At 45.1% G+C, this 19,408-nt stretch overlaps 2 protein-coding genes across 6 annotated transcripts in view; one reads left to right on the top strand and one right to left on the bottom strand.

Annotated features, from left to right (window-relative positions):
- The window catches only part of MYH11 (myosin heavy chain 11), a 96,577-nt gene extending 91,116 nt beyond the window's left edge, over positions 1-5,461 (top strand). For 2 of the 3 annotated variants that reach the window (XM_019512816.1, XM_019512819.1), the window contains 2 exons: positions 40-212; positions 4,766-5,461. In XM_019512816.1, coding sequence (XP_019368361.1) covers positions 40-212; positions 4,766-4,904 — 312 coding nt within the window. In that variant the 3' untranslated portion in view covers positions 4,905-5,461. Of the gene's footprint in view, positions 1-39; positions 213-1,479; positions 1,513-4,765 lie in introns of all 3 variants that reach the window. The other variant, XM_019512818.1, reaches the window with a different exon arrangement.
- A 1,468-nt stretch (positions 5,462-6,929) lies between these two features.
- The window catches only part of NDE1 (nudE neurodevelopment protein 1), a 15,872-nt gene continuing 3,393 nt past the window's right edge, over positions 6,930-19,408 (bottom strand). Inside the window, exons 3-9 of one of the 3 annotated variants that reach the window (XM_019512821.1) lie at positions 19,300-19,408; positions 15,000-15,148; positions 14,618-14,754; positions 11,856-12,035; positions 10,602-10,693; positions 8,938-9,086; positions 6,930-8,378 (exon numbers count right to left, since the gene is read on the bottom strand). In XM_019512821.1, the coding sequence (XP_019368366.1) occupies positions 8,285-8,378; positions 8,938-9,086; positions 10,602-10,693; positions 11,856-12,035; positions 14,618-14,754; positions 15,000-15,148; positions 19,300-19,408 (910 nt within the window). In that variant the 3' untranslated portion in view covers positions 6,930-8,284. Of the gene's footprint in view, positions 8,379-8,937; positions 9,087-9,798; positions 10,340-10,601; positions 10,694-11,855; positions 12,036-14,617; positions 14,755-14,999; positions 15,149-19,299 lie in introns of those variants that run through there. The other 2 variants (XM_019512820.1, XM_019512822.1) reach the window with 2 other exon arrangements.

The following is a 19,408-nucleotide window of genomic DNA, read 5'->3' as shown; positions in this document are numbered from 1 at the left end:
ACTTGAAGCTCTTAAGCATTACTTTTACTCCTCACTTAGGCTGACAAGAGCAATACACGAGTCAAACAGCTGAAAAGGCAACTGGAGGAGGCTGAAGAAGAGTCCCAGCGCATCAATGCAAACCGCAGGAAACTGCAGCGAGAGTTGGATGAAGCCACTGAGAGCAGCGAGGCCCTGGGCCGGGAGGTGGCAACGCTGAAGACCAAACTCAGGTAAGGCAGCTTTGTGTTCATTAGCTATTTTCTCCACCTCCGACGAGAGATTTCGAATTCTAAACCACAGTGGAACTGAAGGGAGACTAGCTCCACTGCTCCAGGTTTCTTGAGTCTCTACATCAGCATAATGAAAATGGGCACCTCTGGCATAAAAGACTTGGGGTGAAATCTTGATTCCACTGAATTCAAAAGGTTCACGAGTCTACCGCTGGGATGAAATACTCGGCCTTGGCTTTACTCTTCTCCTATTGAAGATAATGGTAAAACATGTCTTGGCTTCAGTAGGAACAGTTAGGCCACTGCTGAATACTTGTGAAAATGCCACCTATGATTTAATGTAAGAACTGAGACCCCTGGTAGTAGTTATGAATATGTGCGGATGCAGCTAGTTTACTTTTTCTTTAAAGTAGCTCCCTCCGCATGCATATGCATATGCCCACTGGCTGTAAAGGGGTACCTTGTGATTCAGAGACTTGGTGAGGGCTATAGGAGTCAAAGAAAGCACGTTAGGGTCTGTTTCATAGCTAAAATGGCTGCACAGTTTGGATTATGCCATGTGGGTTTCTGCTTAGGTCAGTCATGTGCATGGGAAGTGTCAAGCTATCACTTTCATCTGTTCATTAAACAAAAAAAATCTCATACAGCATTCACTAGTTGCCTTCCCAAGCTTTGATACTGCCTGTGGGACAGACCTCACCCATGGAGCTGCTCCATGCAGCCCACTGGGCTACATGGAGATGGGGGACATGGCCTGTGACAGATTCAAGGCCACTGGCCCCTCTAGACGTGACCTTCAGTGGCAGAAGGGCAAGCAAGGGTTGTACGACACAGCTCTTGGTTGCCCTGCCATCGCCTCAACATCTCAGATCCAGCCTAGGAAGAGCCTCATGGATGAGATCGAGCCCCAGGATCAGGGTGAGTTTGACACGTCTGCTTTAATACAAAGCTCTTGATCCTGTTATACCACCAGTGACATGAAGAGGCTCTGAAGGGAAGCTTCTGCCTCTGCAGCGTTTTTGTAAAACTGCAGTTCATGACCTGTAACAAAGAAATTAAACGTGATACTAAAGGAGATGCCGATTCAAACCCTTCCCCCTGGTTTCCCAGGGAGGGGGTGATTTCTAGGTAATGCATCAGAGTTGACTTCAACTTGCTGTGCAATAATTTGCTCTAATGTACTTTGTTTAATTAAAGTAACTTACATTCATTTGATCCTGACCATGTGCTTAGCATAACTGCACGGGACTCTTTCTCTCTATTTCAGAGGGCCCCAGGAACCTCCGCAGTGACTAAGCAGGTACCATGCCTTCAACTTTGCAGCTAGCTTGGTGTTGCATAAATTTCCATTCTCCTTTTGCCTGAGCAAATTTGATGTAAGATTTCTGCAAACCATGAAGGCTTGGATATCTTGGCAACAATTTGATCAAAAGAGACAAATATTACAATAAGCCATCTTCCATAAGCTGCTTGTCCAGTTATTCATCCTCCTTACAGCTAGGTTGTGTTACAACATGGACTTTTTACATGTTACATTTGCACTTTTTGTAAGCTGTTATAGCAGAATCCCTACAAGTTGCTCTGATTTTTATTTCTGCATGAAACTTCTCTTCCTTGCATCTCTTAAAGGCAGAACGAAATGTGAACATTTTCACAAACAAAATAGCGCTGATGAATAAAAATGGTAGAGTATTCCAGGCACATTATGGGAAAAGAATGGACCTGTTGCAGCATGCTGTTAGAACTGCACAATGCCACCCATTTATATTTAATACTGCACATGGTAAATATTTTAAAATATTTTAATCAGTAGATAAAAATGTATTTGCTTTGGAAAGAATTCACCATCATGGAGTCTGGTACAGTTACCCCACCTAATTTGAGACTGCACCCTCCACTACACAGCAATATGTGCCTGCATTGCTTATAGTTCTCATGCATGCTTTTAGAGCTGCTATTTGTATATTTTATGATGCGTGACTATATCATGGAATGTAGGATGGAGAAAATGCTGTTTAAAGCATACCAGTATCCCAATTTGGACTGCTTGATACTTCAGTTTAACACGGCATCATATTAGTGACACCCTGTCTGGATTAGCTTTTTGCAAAGAGCAGAAGTGATTCTAAGTAATTAGTGTTCTGTAATATTTGTGTACCTTCTCTTTTGCAAATGCCAGGCCTTGCTGCTGTTACAAAAATATTTAAAGATGGCATTTTGTCCTAGCAACTGCAGTTAGTCAGTTTCAGCTTTTTGTGTCCAATGAAATGATGACAAGTGATGATGTAGTGCTTGTTCAAAGGCAGACCATATGGAGAGTGAAATATCCGGCAAAATTAAAGGCTGGAAAGGTTTTTCTAGTTTGTATTATAGGAGATATAGGAGTCTCACCCCCAAACAACAATCTTTCTCCTGCCTTCATTTAAGTTGCACCTGTTAGTTTAAAATTGTGGTTCATAATCAATTTGTTAAACAAGTACCAATGGTTTAAGAACAGACATTTTCAGAAAGACAAAACTTCAATTATATCCCATTATCTTAAGCTGAATATGAGTTTCCATATGTGTCTGTACTGGTTTAAAACATTAAATCATTGTAATTTATATATGTTAATAGTGGCATTAATTCCACATTTAAACAGCACTTCAATATCATTATGTTTAAGAGTAGAAGTAAATTTCAGATAAGGCACCTGTTACAGCCAAATGGCTAATGAAGCTTATGCAGACATGGTCCTTGCTTTCACTAGCTGTAGTTCTTAAACAAGGCATTATTACCTGGCTGATTGCTTGCTATAGCAGACTCACAGCAAAAAAAAAGCTTTTTAAGTTAGAGCAGTAGCTATTAAAGCTATTAAATCTATGTATGGAAGAGTCTACAAGAGAAATGCGGGTTTTGAGCTACTCGGGAAAGCTGAGAATCCAGCCAATATTCTTGCCTACTTGCCTATTAGGGAGATTGACCTTTGGGCCTGAATAGTCGTGAAACTGACTGACTTGTTCACAAGGACAAGATAAACCTTTAAGTATTTATGCATGATTGCTGTACCAAAGTGTGCAGCTGGATGCGTTTAACCTCCCATCAATAATCACTGCACAAGGTTCAGTGATCATGAATTTATTCCCTTGCTTATGTCTACCCTGAAGCCTTTACAAAAGGTTTGCTTAACAAGGAGCAAATGCTAAAGGCCACACTCCATTACTGTCTTGCTGCAGTAGTATCACTGGCTGAGAAGACATCTTCTTTTCTTCTTCCTCTACCTGCAGTGGCTCAGTTCCTCCTTCCTCCCTGCCCTCCCTCTGGTTGGTTGGTGGCAGAAGTTTCCCCATGCCTGTTGTGAAAGTAGGAAATGTATTTTGGGAGGGGAGGGGAGAAGCCGAACACAGCAGGCTCAGCAGCTTCTTGGCCAGAAGCTTGTCATCCTGGACATTTCTACATGAGGCCTGGCCGTATATCCTGGGCAGAAACAGAACATTGCCACATTCTGGATTTCCCCTCCTCACTCATGAAGAGAGCTCAGGAAAGCTCCTCAGTCCCTTGGATGAAACATAGGCTGCAGCTCTGAGGTGGAACGCACCATAGGACCCCACTGCCAGGGATGTAGGCATGCACCATTCAGGAAAGCAGGATTATCCCTCTAAAATGTCCCCGCTCTGAGATGGCAGCAGGGATGTGCCAGTCTTGGCACCAGATGCGCTCCTGGTCTGCTCCTGCACACAGGGCACAGTAGCCACTGCATATATAAAACACAAGGACTCAGCAAGACATTTGCTCCGTGCGTCTGATTGTGCCTGAGCTTTTCAAAAAGGAAACTAAGCATCAGACATTCCTAAAACACAGGCTGGGATTTTTGCATGTGCCAGGCAGAAAACCCAGGCCATGACTCACCAGCTCTATCTGTCTAGTTGCATTCACCCACAGGAAGTACCAGGCAGATGCACAGGTTACAGAAAGTTGCCGTAGAGCAGGATTCAGCAACATACGGCCACTGGATCTAGCCTGTGGAGCCAGAAGCTTTGCTTCTGCCTGCACTGATGCAGGGCAAGAAACTACACTGGGGCCAGGAAGCTAGAAATTGTGCTGTCATCACCGCTCTTCCCCACCCTCTGCTCTCTGGCTGCAGCACAGGTACAACTTCCAACCATGGGAACTAAGCTGGAGCTGGGCAGCTTCCAGGTCAGGAGAGCAGGCCACGGGGATGTGGAAGCAGTGTGGGTGCAGCTTCCCTCCAGCCAGGCAGCAGCGGGCTGGAAAAAGCGGCAGCAGTGTCAGCACAACTCCCAACTGCCTGGCCCCACACAGCCACAGGCAAATTCCCCTCGCTGCCGATATACCAGACACCATCTGATCCATGCCAGACTGGAGCCTCGTTGTTCTGGTTTGCGCCTTGAAAAGGGTGCCAATCCCGGTCTCAGAGCCCTGCTGTTTGGGGCTTGTTTTTTGCATTAAAGACGCTCAGTCCCACTGGTGCTGTTCCCAAGCTTCAGGCATTTAGGTCAGCCTTGGATTGTGAAGCACTTCAGTGATCTAATGCCTATTTTTTCTCACTGCAGGAGGGGAAATGAGCCCCCAACTTTTGCCCCTGCCCGCAGATCTGGAGGCAGAAAAGTAATTGAAAATGCAACAGAAGTTTCAGAAGAGGAAGCTGATTCAAGAGATGGAGACTTCAATGGAACAAAAGCCAGTGAATAGATAACACGCTTGCCAATTACACTGCAGCCAGGGGGGAGGGAAGACCACATCTAGCACTGTATTCATCTACTTTTAGTTCCAATGCCACACACACTCCTATGGTGATAGAAGCACAGCTGTCTTCTCTCCAGTCTATAAACTAAAGTTGTGTTGCAAACAACTGGTTATCAGGAAATGTATTTTGAAACAGGGTTTCTTTAAATTAAGAGTAATTCACCTTAGGAATTTTCAGAATGAAATTGAATTCTAGCGTGTGAGACCATTTAAATCCCAGTGGACTGCAGTTCACACAACCACAAGTGTTACAGAAAAAGCCATTGTCCAGTTAAACCTTTCCTAATCCAGTCTACCCTTCATTTTGTCTCAACTATTCAATTACTATAGGCATTCTCTTCTCCTGGAAGCTACACCCCCCCGATGCACCATTCACAAAATGGAAGTGCCTTCTTTAATCACCGATTGAAAAATAAAATATCATTTGTTCAAAGCCAAATGTTACTGTTTCATGTGCACCTTGGATGTGCTCACACACTAATAAATGGTTATCAATCACTAGAGTTAAGTATTTTTCTCTTTAGGTATCACTAGGGTGCAGTATGATACACTGGGAGGTAACTTAAGTGGCTTCTGAGCTTCTTCAAAATTAAAATGCCCTTTCCCAAATGTCTACATTTGTATGGGCTGATTTGTATGGCAAAAAGTGTTTTGCAATGAGCAGGGCAAAAGGGCTATGAATAAAAACACCTTTTAGAGCATTTTATACTGCATCTAGCAGTTGATAAACAAAACCCACAACTGCTACATTTAGTGCAGTGATCTATACCATGCCACTCTGCACTTTGAGACTACCTTACTGGCATTTATCACTGCTTGAGTGTTATAATGGGACTGCCACTTCAAGGGACTTCCAGGAACTAATGGATTGGTACCCATTATTTCCAGCAGCTGAAGGCAGTAGTATTATGTACTGTGGGCCCACACACAGCCCATGCAGTGGAAATAGCAGTGTAGAATATTAAACACTATAGATTTTAATGCAGATGACCTTTAAACAGTGTAAATACAAAGAGTCCAAGCCTGCTCTACCAGCAGGCACAGGGTCTAGGAAGTAACATCAATCTAGCTGCCTCAAACTGAATACAGATCAACACTTAAAAAATTAAATTAGACTCCCATGCGCCCACAGTATTAGTCCAAGGTGTTCAGAAGCAGCTGCATTCTCCCTGCTTAAAAAAGCAAGTAAGAATGCAGCTGGAGGGGTTTTTTGAAAAGCTGGCACCAAACTGGTGCAGGGCAGTATTCATTGCTCAGCCACTTAGATTCACCCCTCGCCATTGTTCCTTTACGCTCCAGCCGGCAGTGTGGAAAAATGGAAGTTTGGCTTCAAACAGCTGATATAAAGTGGCTTTACTCACAGGGGCCAAGAGCTGAACCTGTCACTGGATGCTGGGTTCTTCCAGAGACAGTGTCATGTGTATGTATGCAAAAGCACCAAGGAAAAATGAAGGCTGGTCTTCTGGTTGGGTTCTAGGTTCAAGTGTCTGTTCTGCAAGCCCTGTGTAGGATCACAGACCCAGAGAGGGTATATCTACATTTGGACATTTACCAGAACAATGATTTTGAAATAAATTAGGGGGCTGGACTCAATGATCCTTTCCAATCCCTTCCAGCCCAAATGTCTATGAATCTATGAATCCTCCATGTGATGTTTGTTCCAGGATAAAACATGTTTCCACAGGGAGCTATTCTGATATATTTTTATACATGTAACAAGCCTTCAGGCTCTCTTATGTCGTAGTTCCCTAGCTTTAAAACGATAATATCACTTCCCTATTCCCTATCAGATTTTTAAATGTGTTCAAGCACCTAAAGATGTTGGAAGGCAATTTAGTACATCTCATGACCTTCCTCATTACAGTAACGGAGGCCACATAAATGAAAGACAGCGCTCCACTAGGAACCACTCCTAGAGACATGGCCATCAGGACTAATACCACCCCAGGCACAAAACAGTCGGAGTGAGAATACTTTCTGAACTCTTTACACTTGATAAGTATGGCTGTGTTTCATACTCTATATAGCAAAACAAGCTGAGAAACTGGTTAGACCAATACTTGTACATAAATTGTAAATACAACTTGCAGTGAATTCAGAGTGGATCAGGTAATGTTGTCCACAGACCAGCATTCAGAATAAGCTTTATTCTGTTCACTGATAAAACCAGACATATAAAAAGAGTGGGATTAACCTGAGGTTATTTCCTATACCATAGAAATACAGTGCCTGAGAAAGACACTGTTACAATAGTACCTGAATGCTGAGTCAAACATAAAAAACACCTTTATCTATTCATAATTTGTGCAAAAATAGTGCAAAAAATATTTGTTACAAATTTCTATGACATAATATTGATACAAGTGACCTTGATCCATTAAAACAAAAAAAGCTCTTATTTTATTGGATAAAAACCTACTTTAAAAAATTCATTTTAATACTTTGACCAGCATTAAGGATTTCTCAGGTTAAAAAGGCATTTCTACGTTAGTATCAGGAGCAACTAGAAAGGGTGCATTCTTACGCTAAACACACAAGGCACATCAATAACAGGAGGTTTAGAAACCAAAAAAAAAAAAAAAAGAAAAAAAGCTCCACCATTGAAATCATAACCCAAGGAAGACAGTCATGTGGAAATTGCAAGAAACCTGAATGTGTTCATTAAATCAGTGCAAAGAACCATGGCACATTCTGGCTGCCTTGAAAAATGCAGCCATTGAGCATTCCCTGCCTCCTTCAACCAGTAGGAAATCTTAATGAAAAGTCACTTTCTCCAGCCTCAAAGGCAGATGGTCAATGAGATTCCAGCAATACATTTCTCCACGTAGTCTCATATAAAGCTTACTTGCAATTGCATTGTTGTTTATCCAGTCTCACCTTGGAACTAATGGAAGAATATTCTGCCTCCCAATTTGGGTTACTGATGTATGTGGCCTGCACTAGAAAGTTATCATCGTGATTCAAGCTAGAACAGTAGGTGTGCTGCATACAATGACATTTGTTATTTATTTGGGGAAGGTGGGAAATAGTGTCTCTTCAGAAGGCAGTGGCAGTTTATACCAGCAGTGTCACAGAAGAAGGCCTCAAGAAGCTAATATACAGCAGCTGACAGGATTCACAGTCCCATGCTGTGCGGCAGTGCTACTTTGTCGCAGGCTGAGATGGAGGTTGTTGCATTTCCAGCTCACTTACCCTTACTCCAGTTACTTACTACTGCAACTCTATGTTAATATCCTGTTTGGAACTAAACAGCTTGGAAGAGTTTTCTCCTTTGGGGAAAAAAAACCCAAAAACCAAAATGTTGTGGTCTTAGTTCCATGATCTTCTCAGAGTAACATCTTGACTACACCTTGTGGGGAATGGGCCATTGGGGCTGCAATGTTTGAAGGCCTTGTTCCAAACTCCAGACGTTTCACTAACCTGTGGATACAAACAGGTCCGTTACTGCATAAGCTGTATGAAGGGCTTGCATCTGCAATCTTTGCTAGGCTGCTGATAAACAGTTTGAGATACTGACAACACCTTCCTTCCCAAAGTCATTTCTGAAACTAACTTGGCACATCACTAAACCTCTGCCTCCATTTCCATACCCCACCCAGGCAGCAGCAATGGTACCGGCTCTGGATCCAGCCCCAGGTCAAAGCCAGAAGCGCAGCAGTTACCCTGCTGTTGTGTGGTCTCCCCCACTCTCCCTGCCATGCACCCCCTCCTCTGCTGTATGAGCCACTCCAGTCCAGGTCATGGCAGCAGAGGCAACAGCTCCAGCCCCAGCCCAAGGTTGCAGCTGATGCAACCACCTGCCCCGAGCTGGCATTCAAATCCAAAACAAGTCCCCCACCACCCCCACCCTGTTCAGTGGATGGGGGGAGAAGGAATGGAAACCTTGTCTTGGATACGAGTGAATACAGTAATCAAAAAGGGTGAAAGATTTAAAGGTAACAGGTCAGAGCAACGTTAACTTTCAAAGCCTAAGACTAACCCTGTATCACACAGGGGGAGATGGGAAGGGCCCAGTCGTTCAAAGCCATCTCTGCTCCTGTTCATGAATGGGGACGACGACACGATGGTTCTGTTTGGCGACTGGTCATACACAAAATTCCGACACGATGCAAGCTTGGACTCCAAGGCCTGGAGAAAACACATTTTGTCTAAGGGTTAGGCATCAGACTTCCCCCTAGCACTAGGTCCAAGGGAAGATTTTCTAATAATTTAAATCTGTGATGGTAAAAGGTGTTTGTGGCTAACCCCAGGAGGTGCACATAAGCTCTCAGGAAGGAAGAGGAGAAATGTTGCAGATATACAATGGCCACTTCCTTCATGATCATCAGGGATTCATATTTTCCATTTGCCTTGGAAAAATGTGAACTTTCTTTCTTAAAAGGAGAAAAACATAGAAGATGGTAGGGTAAACCTACCATCTTCTACGTTTCTGCAAGGGGCTGCTTAGGGCTGTGGGCAGGACAAGAGGGGTGCCACGTGCATGTGCATACATGCACGTGGCAGCAAGGCAGCAGTGGAGAGCAGGTCACCAGCAGAACGGGGGAGGGGGAGTGCTATGGGCCAGGAGTGAGGGGCACCAGGATATCAAAACTGTTTAGCACCACAAAATAGTGGGGGAGGGAGGGAAACACAACAGCCATAGCCAGACCTGTGTCCTAGTGAGCAAAGGGGGCAGGGGAGCTCTGATTTTCCATTTTAAAAACAAAAATCAAATGCCAAAACGTACAGGTATTTAGAATGTATTTTTTATATATAGATCCAGATATATATAGATATATAGTATTGTTTAATTTTAAAATCATGGAAAAAACAGATTTTTAGCTTTTTTAAAATCAGAGAATTTGGAATTTTTAAACAGAGCAAACTAGGATCCCTGATGATCATGCCCTTTGTGTCTCATTACATGGCTTTTCTGAAGAAATTAACTCTTAGGGTAGGGAGGAGAAAGCCACTAAATGCTGAGGTGAGTTAATCAAGAAGAAAGTCTTGACTTCCACAGAAATGTTAACAGCTCTTTTATAACATGGCGACTCCTACGGGCCTCGCTTCTTTGTAAGCCTGAATGTTCTTTCAAGCCTTCCACCCTCAACAAGTCAAGGTTCAGGCACCAGGCCGAATGTCTGGGAGTTGCTACTCAGGAATTGCTAGAGAGGGCTAGACACTACCCAGGACACTACAAGGTATACCAGTGCAGGGGCCACCAGAAGCCCTCCTGGCAGTGTGCATTAGCATGCCTGAATCACCCTCTTCCAGAGTGCAGCATATCCCCCCACCTCACACTGCTCCCATTTACACTGACCAGCTCTGCTTTCCCTTTCCCTGACCCTTCCTTGTCCTCTTCCAGAAAGCTGGAAAGGAATTACAGTCAAGCTGATCAGCATCTGGCATGGGGCAAAGACCAGAGAGGAACAACATTCAGCGTTCAATAAGCTACATTATATCTAGACACAGGTCAGAGTTATAAAACCCAGATTCAAATTCCAAAGCTCTCCCTTGCAGAATTCAAGTCTGCCTGCAGCCAAGTGTTGGTCTGAGTTCATCTCTACAGATTCACTCATTTAACAATACACAGGCTAGCTCCTTTCCCTCGCACAAGCCCATCCACTTCCACCGCCCTGATTAGCCTTGGTGTCAACCACTCACCCCTACTTTCCGTAGCAAGTCTCCCACAATGTTAAGTGCGGATATCCTGGCAGCTGGCGTGAGGGGAGCCCCACTGTAACCATCTTCAAAACCTTGAGGAGAGATTAAAGAATAGGGATATGTGATCCATCACATATGTGCAAATCAGAGAAGCCTTTAACCGCTGACAACAGACCATAGGACATATGATGGCAAACATCCATATTTCCTCCTCACCTTTTATCTGAATTGCACTTCTCATTACAAAAGAAATCTCTATGATTTTGAGACTACACTGGGTCACCACAGAGATGAAGTACCCCCAATGTGCCCTGGCTTCAAAAGCCCTTTGACTTCACAAGGAGCATTCTGCACCTCTATCACTTGCCATGAAACCAAAGACAAGCAGCACATAAAATATTTCCTTCACAGAAATACAGGGAATACAGCCTGGGATCCCTTGGTTTCAAGAATTCCTTGCTCCTCTGTTTTTACGAGAGGATCTTTTATACCAGCTTTTTTGACAGAATAGAGGGTTTGGGGATAGGAATACCTGGGTCAGAAGCATTTAGAATTTATCAACACGTCACAGCTGTTATATTAAATTATTAGTATTGGATACCATCACAAGAAACCAACTCTTCCCTGTATACAAGCCCAAAAATACAGCTGAGCTTTCTATACTAGATTTCTGGGCAGAAGGATGGGTGGGGAAGGGTTTTTTTTAAAGTATAGATGATTGGAGACAAGGAGGGTGTTGTTTACTAGTCAGTGCTCATGAAAACAAACAACTAAAAGTAAGGGTAAGGGCAAGCAGTTAGTAGTTTGCTACAGGTGATGCAGACAGTGATACCGTCACTCTCCTACTGTTTTGGAGCTAAGTGTCTCTAATTCAGCAACCATCCTCTGGCTACTTCAAGATCTTTGCACAACCAACAGTACTAGCACATGTTGACACCTAATCTCCTTTCCATCAAAGTAATACAGGATAATCAGAGACTGCTACTGACTCTATATTAGGTTATCCATTAGGTTCTTTCACATTGTTTAGCACCTCACATTTTTATAATGAACTGCCTAGAAATACATCAAACCACTTAACTTAAAACACTTGTCTCATTCAGCCCTGAATGTTCAGTTCTACTTCTGTGTTCTAGTTCCAGTGATTTAGTTCAGAAAATTTAAAAGCTTACATTAAATGCTTAAAATTTAAATTCCTATGCTGAAAAGGGGAAATGGATTGGCTTACACCTGACTGCTGTCGGTCTCTCCTACCTCTTCTGAAAGTTCCTGGAGTGCTCAGACTGACACTGGGTCCCCTATGGACTACAGGGGTAGAAGGCATGGATAAGGTTGCTTGCACAGCTGTGTCCGTTCTTTCCGCCTCCAGAGTACTTCGTATAGGTGTTTTGGGTTTCTCCTGCTTCTGCTGCACTGCGAGTTCTTGCCGTAAGTCTAAAGAGAAACATTTGGGACACGTATTTCAATCTAGATCAACATGCATGAGAAATGTTCTTGTTAGGTTACATGGCTGACCCTCCCCCCCATTGCGTTTCATTGCCTCTGGCTATGAAGTAGCTTCTATAGCAGGGGCAGGCAAAGTCCAGCCCACATCCCCCTCCATTTCCCAGCAGCCCCTGCCCAGATTGCTGCAGCCGGTTTCCATGGAGATCTCAGCAGCAGCCGTGCCCTGACAGCAAGGGGCCAGGGTTTCCATGGAAATTGGCCCCAACAGCACTGGCAGGGCACACAGCTGAGCAGGGCGCTGTTCTGGAGCTCAGATCTTCAGTAATGCCGACTGTCGCAAAACCATCATGAGATTTAGGATTTCAAAGTCAAAATAATTCTGACTCGCGATCTCCTGATCCAACCCTCAGCTCTCTGGATTTACCCAGCTGGTAAGTGGAGGGAAAGGGGTGGAGGAAAGGGGGAAGGGGAGAAGATTGAGGCCCCCACGGTGAGGGAGGGAGCAGGGGCAGGAGTGAATGGGGGCAACTCCCTGCAGCAGCACGCACCCAAGGGAGACATGGAGGCATGTGCCCCCATGGGGCAGAGGCAGGCTGCCCCCTGCAGGCTAGGGCTCTGCACCCTGCTGCCTTGCCCCAGAGCTCAGCCGCACAATGCCATTGCCGCCTGCCAGGCAGGCAGGCAGGGGACATGGGGCAGGTGACACTGCAGTCCCACGGCTGAGTTCCCAGGACAAAGGCAGCAGGGTACAGAGCCCTGAGCGGGCAACCTACCTCTGTCCCATGGGAGACACGTGCCCCCATACCTCCCCCGGGAGTGTGGGCTGCTGCAGGTAGCCACACCCACCTCCAGCACCTCTGGACAACCCACCCTGGTCCCAGGACCCCATTCACCACTGCCCCTCCTCCCACCCCCCTCCCTCCCTGGCTGTTGATCTCCACCCTTGCCCCTTCCTCACCCCCACTTTCCCTCCATTTACCAGCTGGGTGCTGTCTGTGTGTCTCTGTCTATCTGCTCCTCACTCTCAAGCCACAGCCCACCCAGCCCTGCTGCTGCTCCTCACTCCTGACCCACAGTACCCCGCATCATAGACTGTAGAGTCAGAAGGGACCACAAAGGATCGTCATGTTCAACCCCCCACCCCTGGCAGGAAAGAGGACTGAGGTCAGATGAGCCTCCTCTTGTCTATCAAGCCTCCTCTTGAAGGCCTCCAAGTTAGGTCATAGTACCACCTCTCTTGGAAGCCCATTCCAGATTCTCGCCACCCTTATTGTAAAACATGTCTTCCTAATGTCCATCCTGAATCTAGTCTCCACTAGTGTGCACTCATCCTGCCAGGATATATGGGGACCTCCCTCCCTGGGCTCCAAACCCCCCACACCCACAGCCCCCAACATCTTCACAAATAACCCGCACATACACACACTTCAAATACAGCATCTCATGATTTATGTGCCAATCTCATGATTTTTTTAAGAGTTTGTCTCATGATTTTTGGCACGGTGGGGTCGGCAATACTGGATCTTGCAGCGATGACAACATGGTTGGAACCGGGGCAGAGCTGGGAATCCACTCCCCGCATACCACAGGCAGGGGCACGCAGGCAGTGGATCATAGCTCTGCCCCGCCTCCAGACCACACTGTCACCATGGCAAGATCCCAACCCTGGCCGTGGAGCTCCTCCTCGCCCAACCACATGCTCTGCCAGCACTGCTGGGGCTGGTCTCCATGGAAACCCTAACCCCCTGCTGCCAGGGCACTGCTGGGGCCCCATGGCACCCAGCCGCAGCAACAGAGGCAGAGGCTGCTGGGAAATGGAGTCTGGCCACTGGCCAGATGTGCCATTTTGCCCACCCCTATTCTACAGGCTCAAGAATTCTGAGTGTCTTAGCCTGACCAATCAGGAAACCAGGCCTTACTGGGATTGTGTCACCCTCATGATAGAGACTTCAGGTACAATTTTACTCTGCTACTTATTAACTGTGCACTTCCAGATGACAATGAACTCACCCTCCATCCATCACACAGATGAAGGGTTTTATTCCCATTTTACAGACTGGTAAACTGGGCATAGGGAAAATAACTGAATTGTCCAATGTGAAGTTTGTGTGAATTAAACAGATAGTATTCACTCACGAGGGTATATTAACAAATGGACTCTTCAGTGTCCTCATTGGCTCCTTTCTTATAAGCTGGTAAAGGATGGAGATAGACAATATCCCTACTGTATTAGCTAAAAATCAGATCCTGTGAACTCACAATGAAGTGTGCAGCTAGGACAAGAGAATGAATGCCCCACCCCAAGAGGATGTCCTCGTCTCTAAAAACAGAGGCCTCACAGAAGGACATATGGCATTCTGGGACACATCTTTGGCCCCTGATCTGCTACTGAATACTCTCAATACGGCAGAGAAGCAGGGGAGCGTCTTGAGTTGTTTCTAAAAATTAAGGTCCAAATGCCTCACAAAGTTAAATGCGCAACTTACCAGACACTGATAGCTGGGGGAGGATTTAATAATTGAGAGTTTGGAAGGGGAAGCAGGGGTCTACCTAAACCAATGTTTTCTAACCTCTAGCTTCATCCTTCAGGCGCTGCACTGACTCCAGGAGGTTCTCCTTCTCATCCAGCTCACTCTCCAGAAAGGCATTTCTTTCAATGGCCTGGTTTAAACGTTGTTCAAAATCTTCCAGGGACATTATAGTGGCTCTGTGTAGCCAAATGAAAAAGAAATTTGTACAGCGGTCACTACTGGATTCTCCACACACAAACCCTATTTCAGTGTGGAGAGTGGAAAGCAGAAATAACTTAACTTTAAGCTTGTAAGGAATTAAGAAACAAACAATCCAACATACGTACTGCAGCTTCAGAAAGTTCAGTTCAACTAGTACAGCACCTGCTCAATTTTATCAGCCCCCCAAAACAAGGCAGAATTGGAAAAACATCTTTGCCACCTTTTTGCTCTTTCCAAGTCATCATTTGCTTGCTCAAGTTCCCGAATATATTTCTGAAGTTGATCTTTAATGGCTTTTGTCTGTGCCAGGTCTTCTTCTAGTGAGGAGATCTGCTGATAGCCTTCTGAATGCTGCATTTCAATCTTTTCCTAACCAAAGAAAAACAAATCACCAGGTCAGGGATTTAGCAGACATATCCCCTCCTTCCTGCTATGTTTACTCTGCCCTTCTCAGTCAGGGAGATGTGGGTCCTACTGACAAACTCCTCATAGGCCCAGGCTTCTACTGGCAGGTCCCAAAGCAAGCTCAGAGCTCTAGCCACTGCAGATACAATTATCCAAGCTGCTTACCTAATAGGACATTTTTAAAACATGATGTCAGTATCCCTTTCAGGCATACACATAATCTAGCTTGCACTGCAATAGTTCACACACCACGGCCTTGGCACAGGACTACTTTAACTTGCCAGATTCCTTTCTTGAAGATCCCAAGATTGCTACCCATTAACATTCCGAAAGCACTTATCACCCCAGTCGCTAGGCAGTCAACTTAAGTCACTAAAACAAATCCACAAATCAGAAAGACAGACTCTTTATTTCCATCCTTAGTTAGTAATTTAGAGAGAGCAGTTTCAAGATGCGTATGAAGCCTTGGAAAATTAAGAAACTCTGAGCTGATAATAGGATGATTAGGTGCAGACACTAAACATTCCACCACTTTTTACATTTTATTCCTTCCCATTCTAAATATCTTGAGCATGAACAAAGGCATAGTTTAACTTAAAATTTCCAAACAGTAAGCCCATTTACTGAAAGCACAAGACCTACAAACTGGGCTCTGAGGCAGTATCTCTGTTTATTTTTAGATAGCATGAACTCTACGGTTTACACTTGGGGTGGAAATACAGAGGACAATTGGGGAAGCTCAAAGCTGGAGACTGTGGGACCTGGCAAACTTCTGCATTGTTGACCTAGATGCAGACGCTGGTTCTTGAAATAGATGGCAGCCACCAGGCTCAACAGCCTCACAAGTTTAAAGCTTCTCTCTCTTGAACTGATTTAGATAAAAGACCAGAACTGTGAGGTCTGAGCCTTTGTTTTTAGCAAACTGTAATAAACTGTCAGCTGATCTGGTAATCAATGGAGTCTCTGTTCCTTCATTGCAGGCTGTCACCGTAGTTTTCAGTCTGAATGAATAGCCAATTGTTAAAGAGCTTGTCTCCTACAGAATATGCTTTATCAAGTTCTTTACAGTGAGGAATTATTAGTTTTTCCAAATGCTTATCCTTCTGTCTTTCTGTGGCTTTATGGTGATGTATATCATTTCCATCCCAGGTTCCCTGACAAACAATGCTTGTCATCTCCTCTCTTATACCAAAATGTTCTGCATGTGGGAAGAACGCACTTACCTGCTAGCTCATACAGCAATAAGTTTATTGCGGATTTTATTTTAGTTGGAATATTTTACCTTCTCCCCAAGAGCGTCATCCCGAGTGGGTTTGTGTAGGCCTGACGCAACAAACTACACCAATGTTCCATGCAAGATGTTAGGAGATCAGTATTGTAAGGACATTTACCTGCTGGACTGAGCAGTACTTTAAACCGCCAGTTGTAATACAACATGTGGCTTTGTTTTTTATTTTGTTTCTGTAAAAATTTTACAAAGTGCAAAAAAAATAAAAGTCCCTTAAAACTAGTCTAAATTGTTTAGTGTCCCCATCAGGTGTTTATTACCTAGTTAGTGACACATGGAAACGACTCATACAACAAGCACTATAAGTAAAACCCAGGTTCATCAGCTATACATACAGCTTAATTCTCCTTAGTTCAGTATTCAATCCAATTCAGCAGAGCATAATTCATTAATTCAATGCTTGTTTCCACAAATATTGAACTGGGAAAATGCTGAGGAAAATTCTTTGGGTTTCAGACAACTGATATTTAAAATATTTATACTAAACCTCCAAACAGAGTCATCAAGATGATTTCTGAACAGCAGATGTCAAAAAGACAAACCTTTGTCAAGTTTAAGTAAACTTAGTACAATTCCCCAAAAGTGATAATTATTGAAGGGCTTTTTCCCCCGCTTTTGGAATGGTCAGCAGGAGACTCCTGAATGTGCCCAAAACAGAACCAGACTGATTTTGTTTTTTCTACTGTATCCTTCTGATGTTCATAGATGCTAGGATCAGAGGGGACCTCAACAGATCATCAAGTCCGACCCCCTGCCTAGGCAGGAAAGAGTGCTGGGGTCAGATGACCCCAGCCAGATGTCTATCCAGCCTTCTCTTAAAGACTCCCAAGGTAGAGGAGAGCTCCACCTCCCTAGGAAGCCCATTCCAAATTTTGGCCACCTTTACCGTGAAGATGTTTTTCCTGATATCTAGCCTAAATCTGCTCTGTCAGTTTGTGACCATTGTTTCTTGTTACCCCAAGAGGTGCCCTGGTGAACAGAGCATCTCCGAACCCTTGCTGCGTTTCCTTAATGAATTTGTAGGTGGCCATAATATCACCTCTCAGAGGCTGAGGAGGTCCAGGTCCCTCAGGCTCTCCTCATATGGCTTGTCTTGTAAGCCCCTAACCATACGAGCAGCCTTCTCTGGACCTTCTTGAGTCTATCAACATCCTTCTTGTTGTATGGTGCCCAAAACTGGGCACAGTACTCCAACTGCGGTCTGGCCAATGCCACAGAGGGGAAGTATCACCTCCTTGGATAAAGTGCAGTTAGCTTTGCTGATAATTTCATCACACTGACCACTCGCATTCATCTTGGAGTCCACTATGACTCCAAGATGCCTTTCTGCTTCTGTGCCGCTGAGAGGGTCACTTCCCAGCCAGTAGATGGGCTGGATATTTTTGCACCCTAGGTGCAGCACTCTGCACTTGTCCGCGTTGTACTGCAGGCTGGGTCTGGTGGGGTCCCATCAATGGAAGTAATGTTCTTCCATTACTGCCTCCCGATTTTGTTCAAAGAATTTCACCTCAATGAGACTGTATCCTGGAAGTGCTATAAATGAGCACTTTTCCTTTATAGACCTCAAAAGCACTTTTCAGAAGGTGCAAGTTTGTTATTCACAGATGGAGGAACCAAGTGCTGAGTGGTTAAATTCCCCTCTCACCAAGACAGCTAGAGACTACTTTAAGATGCAGTATTAATGGAATACATGTCTGATTCCCAGCCCCTGTCCTACCCACTAGACCAGGGGTGCTCAGCCGCCACCCTGGAGGCCAAATGTGGCCCTCAGAGCCTTAGAATCCAGCTTATGGGTCCCTACAGGTTGGGAAATTTGGTGGTGTGGGAGCAGTGGCAGTTAATACCCCCAATCCTCTCTGCTGCTAAAATCCTAAGCCCCGTGGAATGGACCGGATTTGGGCTGTGACCCTCTCCCCACATGGCCAGATTGTAGCCAGGCCACATCCTCTTCCCTCTGCATAGCTGAGTTGGAACCAGGCTGTGTCCCCTTTTCCCCCATGAGGCCGGGCCATTCCCCCTTCCCTCCAGGCTGCCAGGTTGGGGCTGGGTCATGCCCTCCTCCCCATCTCCTGCAGGGCTGGGTCATGACCCTTCCCTCTGCGGGGCCAAGTTAAGGCTAGACCAAGCCCCCTTCCACTAGAGCTGGATCAGGGTAGGGCTGCACCCTTCCCCTTTCTACGGCCAGATCGGGCCCCACCAGACCCAGCCTGCAGAGGGACTGGGCACTGCCCATCCAACCCCCCAGCCAACAAGGTTGAGCACCACTACACTAGACCAATGAGATGTACAGATACAGTGATCACAGCCACCGCATGTTTAAACAAGCTAATATCATTGTGCTGTGCAGAACCACAGTGTAACTGAATTTACCTCTGGATTACTGACAATCTTTTATTGCTGTGGTTTACTACCTGAGCCTGTAAAAGAGCACTGTATAGAGAGAAGACAGAAGAAGTCTGACAGTATGAACTATAGTGCAGTTAGGCGTGCACCAATAGAGATTTGGTTCCTGGTTGCCCGTGTGCTGCACTGCAGCTGCAAGCACACGTGGCATTAAATCGCCCATGTTATTGGCCACTCAGCCAAAAAAGCTGATTGCCAATACAGTCAATTTTTCTTATAGTCGGTGCCAATCCATACGGGACCAATGTATCGGTGCACCTCTAATAGCATTAGTCCCGAGATCCTTGCAATTGACTGCTTATTTTCTTGATATTGATGCAAATTATTTTTGTGGTTTGGCAATCTATGTCATTATGACCAGCGCATCACTGTTAGTGGAGTTCTATGCTTCTTAGAGGACTTCTCCTCTCGGCTGTCCCTTTACCTTAATTGATTCCAGCTCCATTCGAAGGCGATTATTTTCTGACAGAAGGTCCCGATTTCTGGATTCCGTTTGCTGCAGCTGTGTCTCCAGCTCTGCTTCATACTCCCGG

The sequence above is a fragment of the Gavialis gangeticus genome, unplaced genomic scaffold, assembly GCF_001723915.1.
Source record: "Gavialis gangeticus isolate Ggan-Ray unplaced genomic scaffold, GavGan_comp1, whole genome shotgun sequence".
Taxonomy (NCBI): Eukaryota; Metazoa; Chordata; order Crocodylia; family Gavialidae; genus Gavialis; species Gavialis gangeticus.
This window is presented reverse-complemented; position numbering and strand designations above follow the sequence as displayed.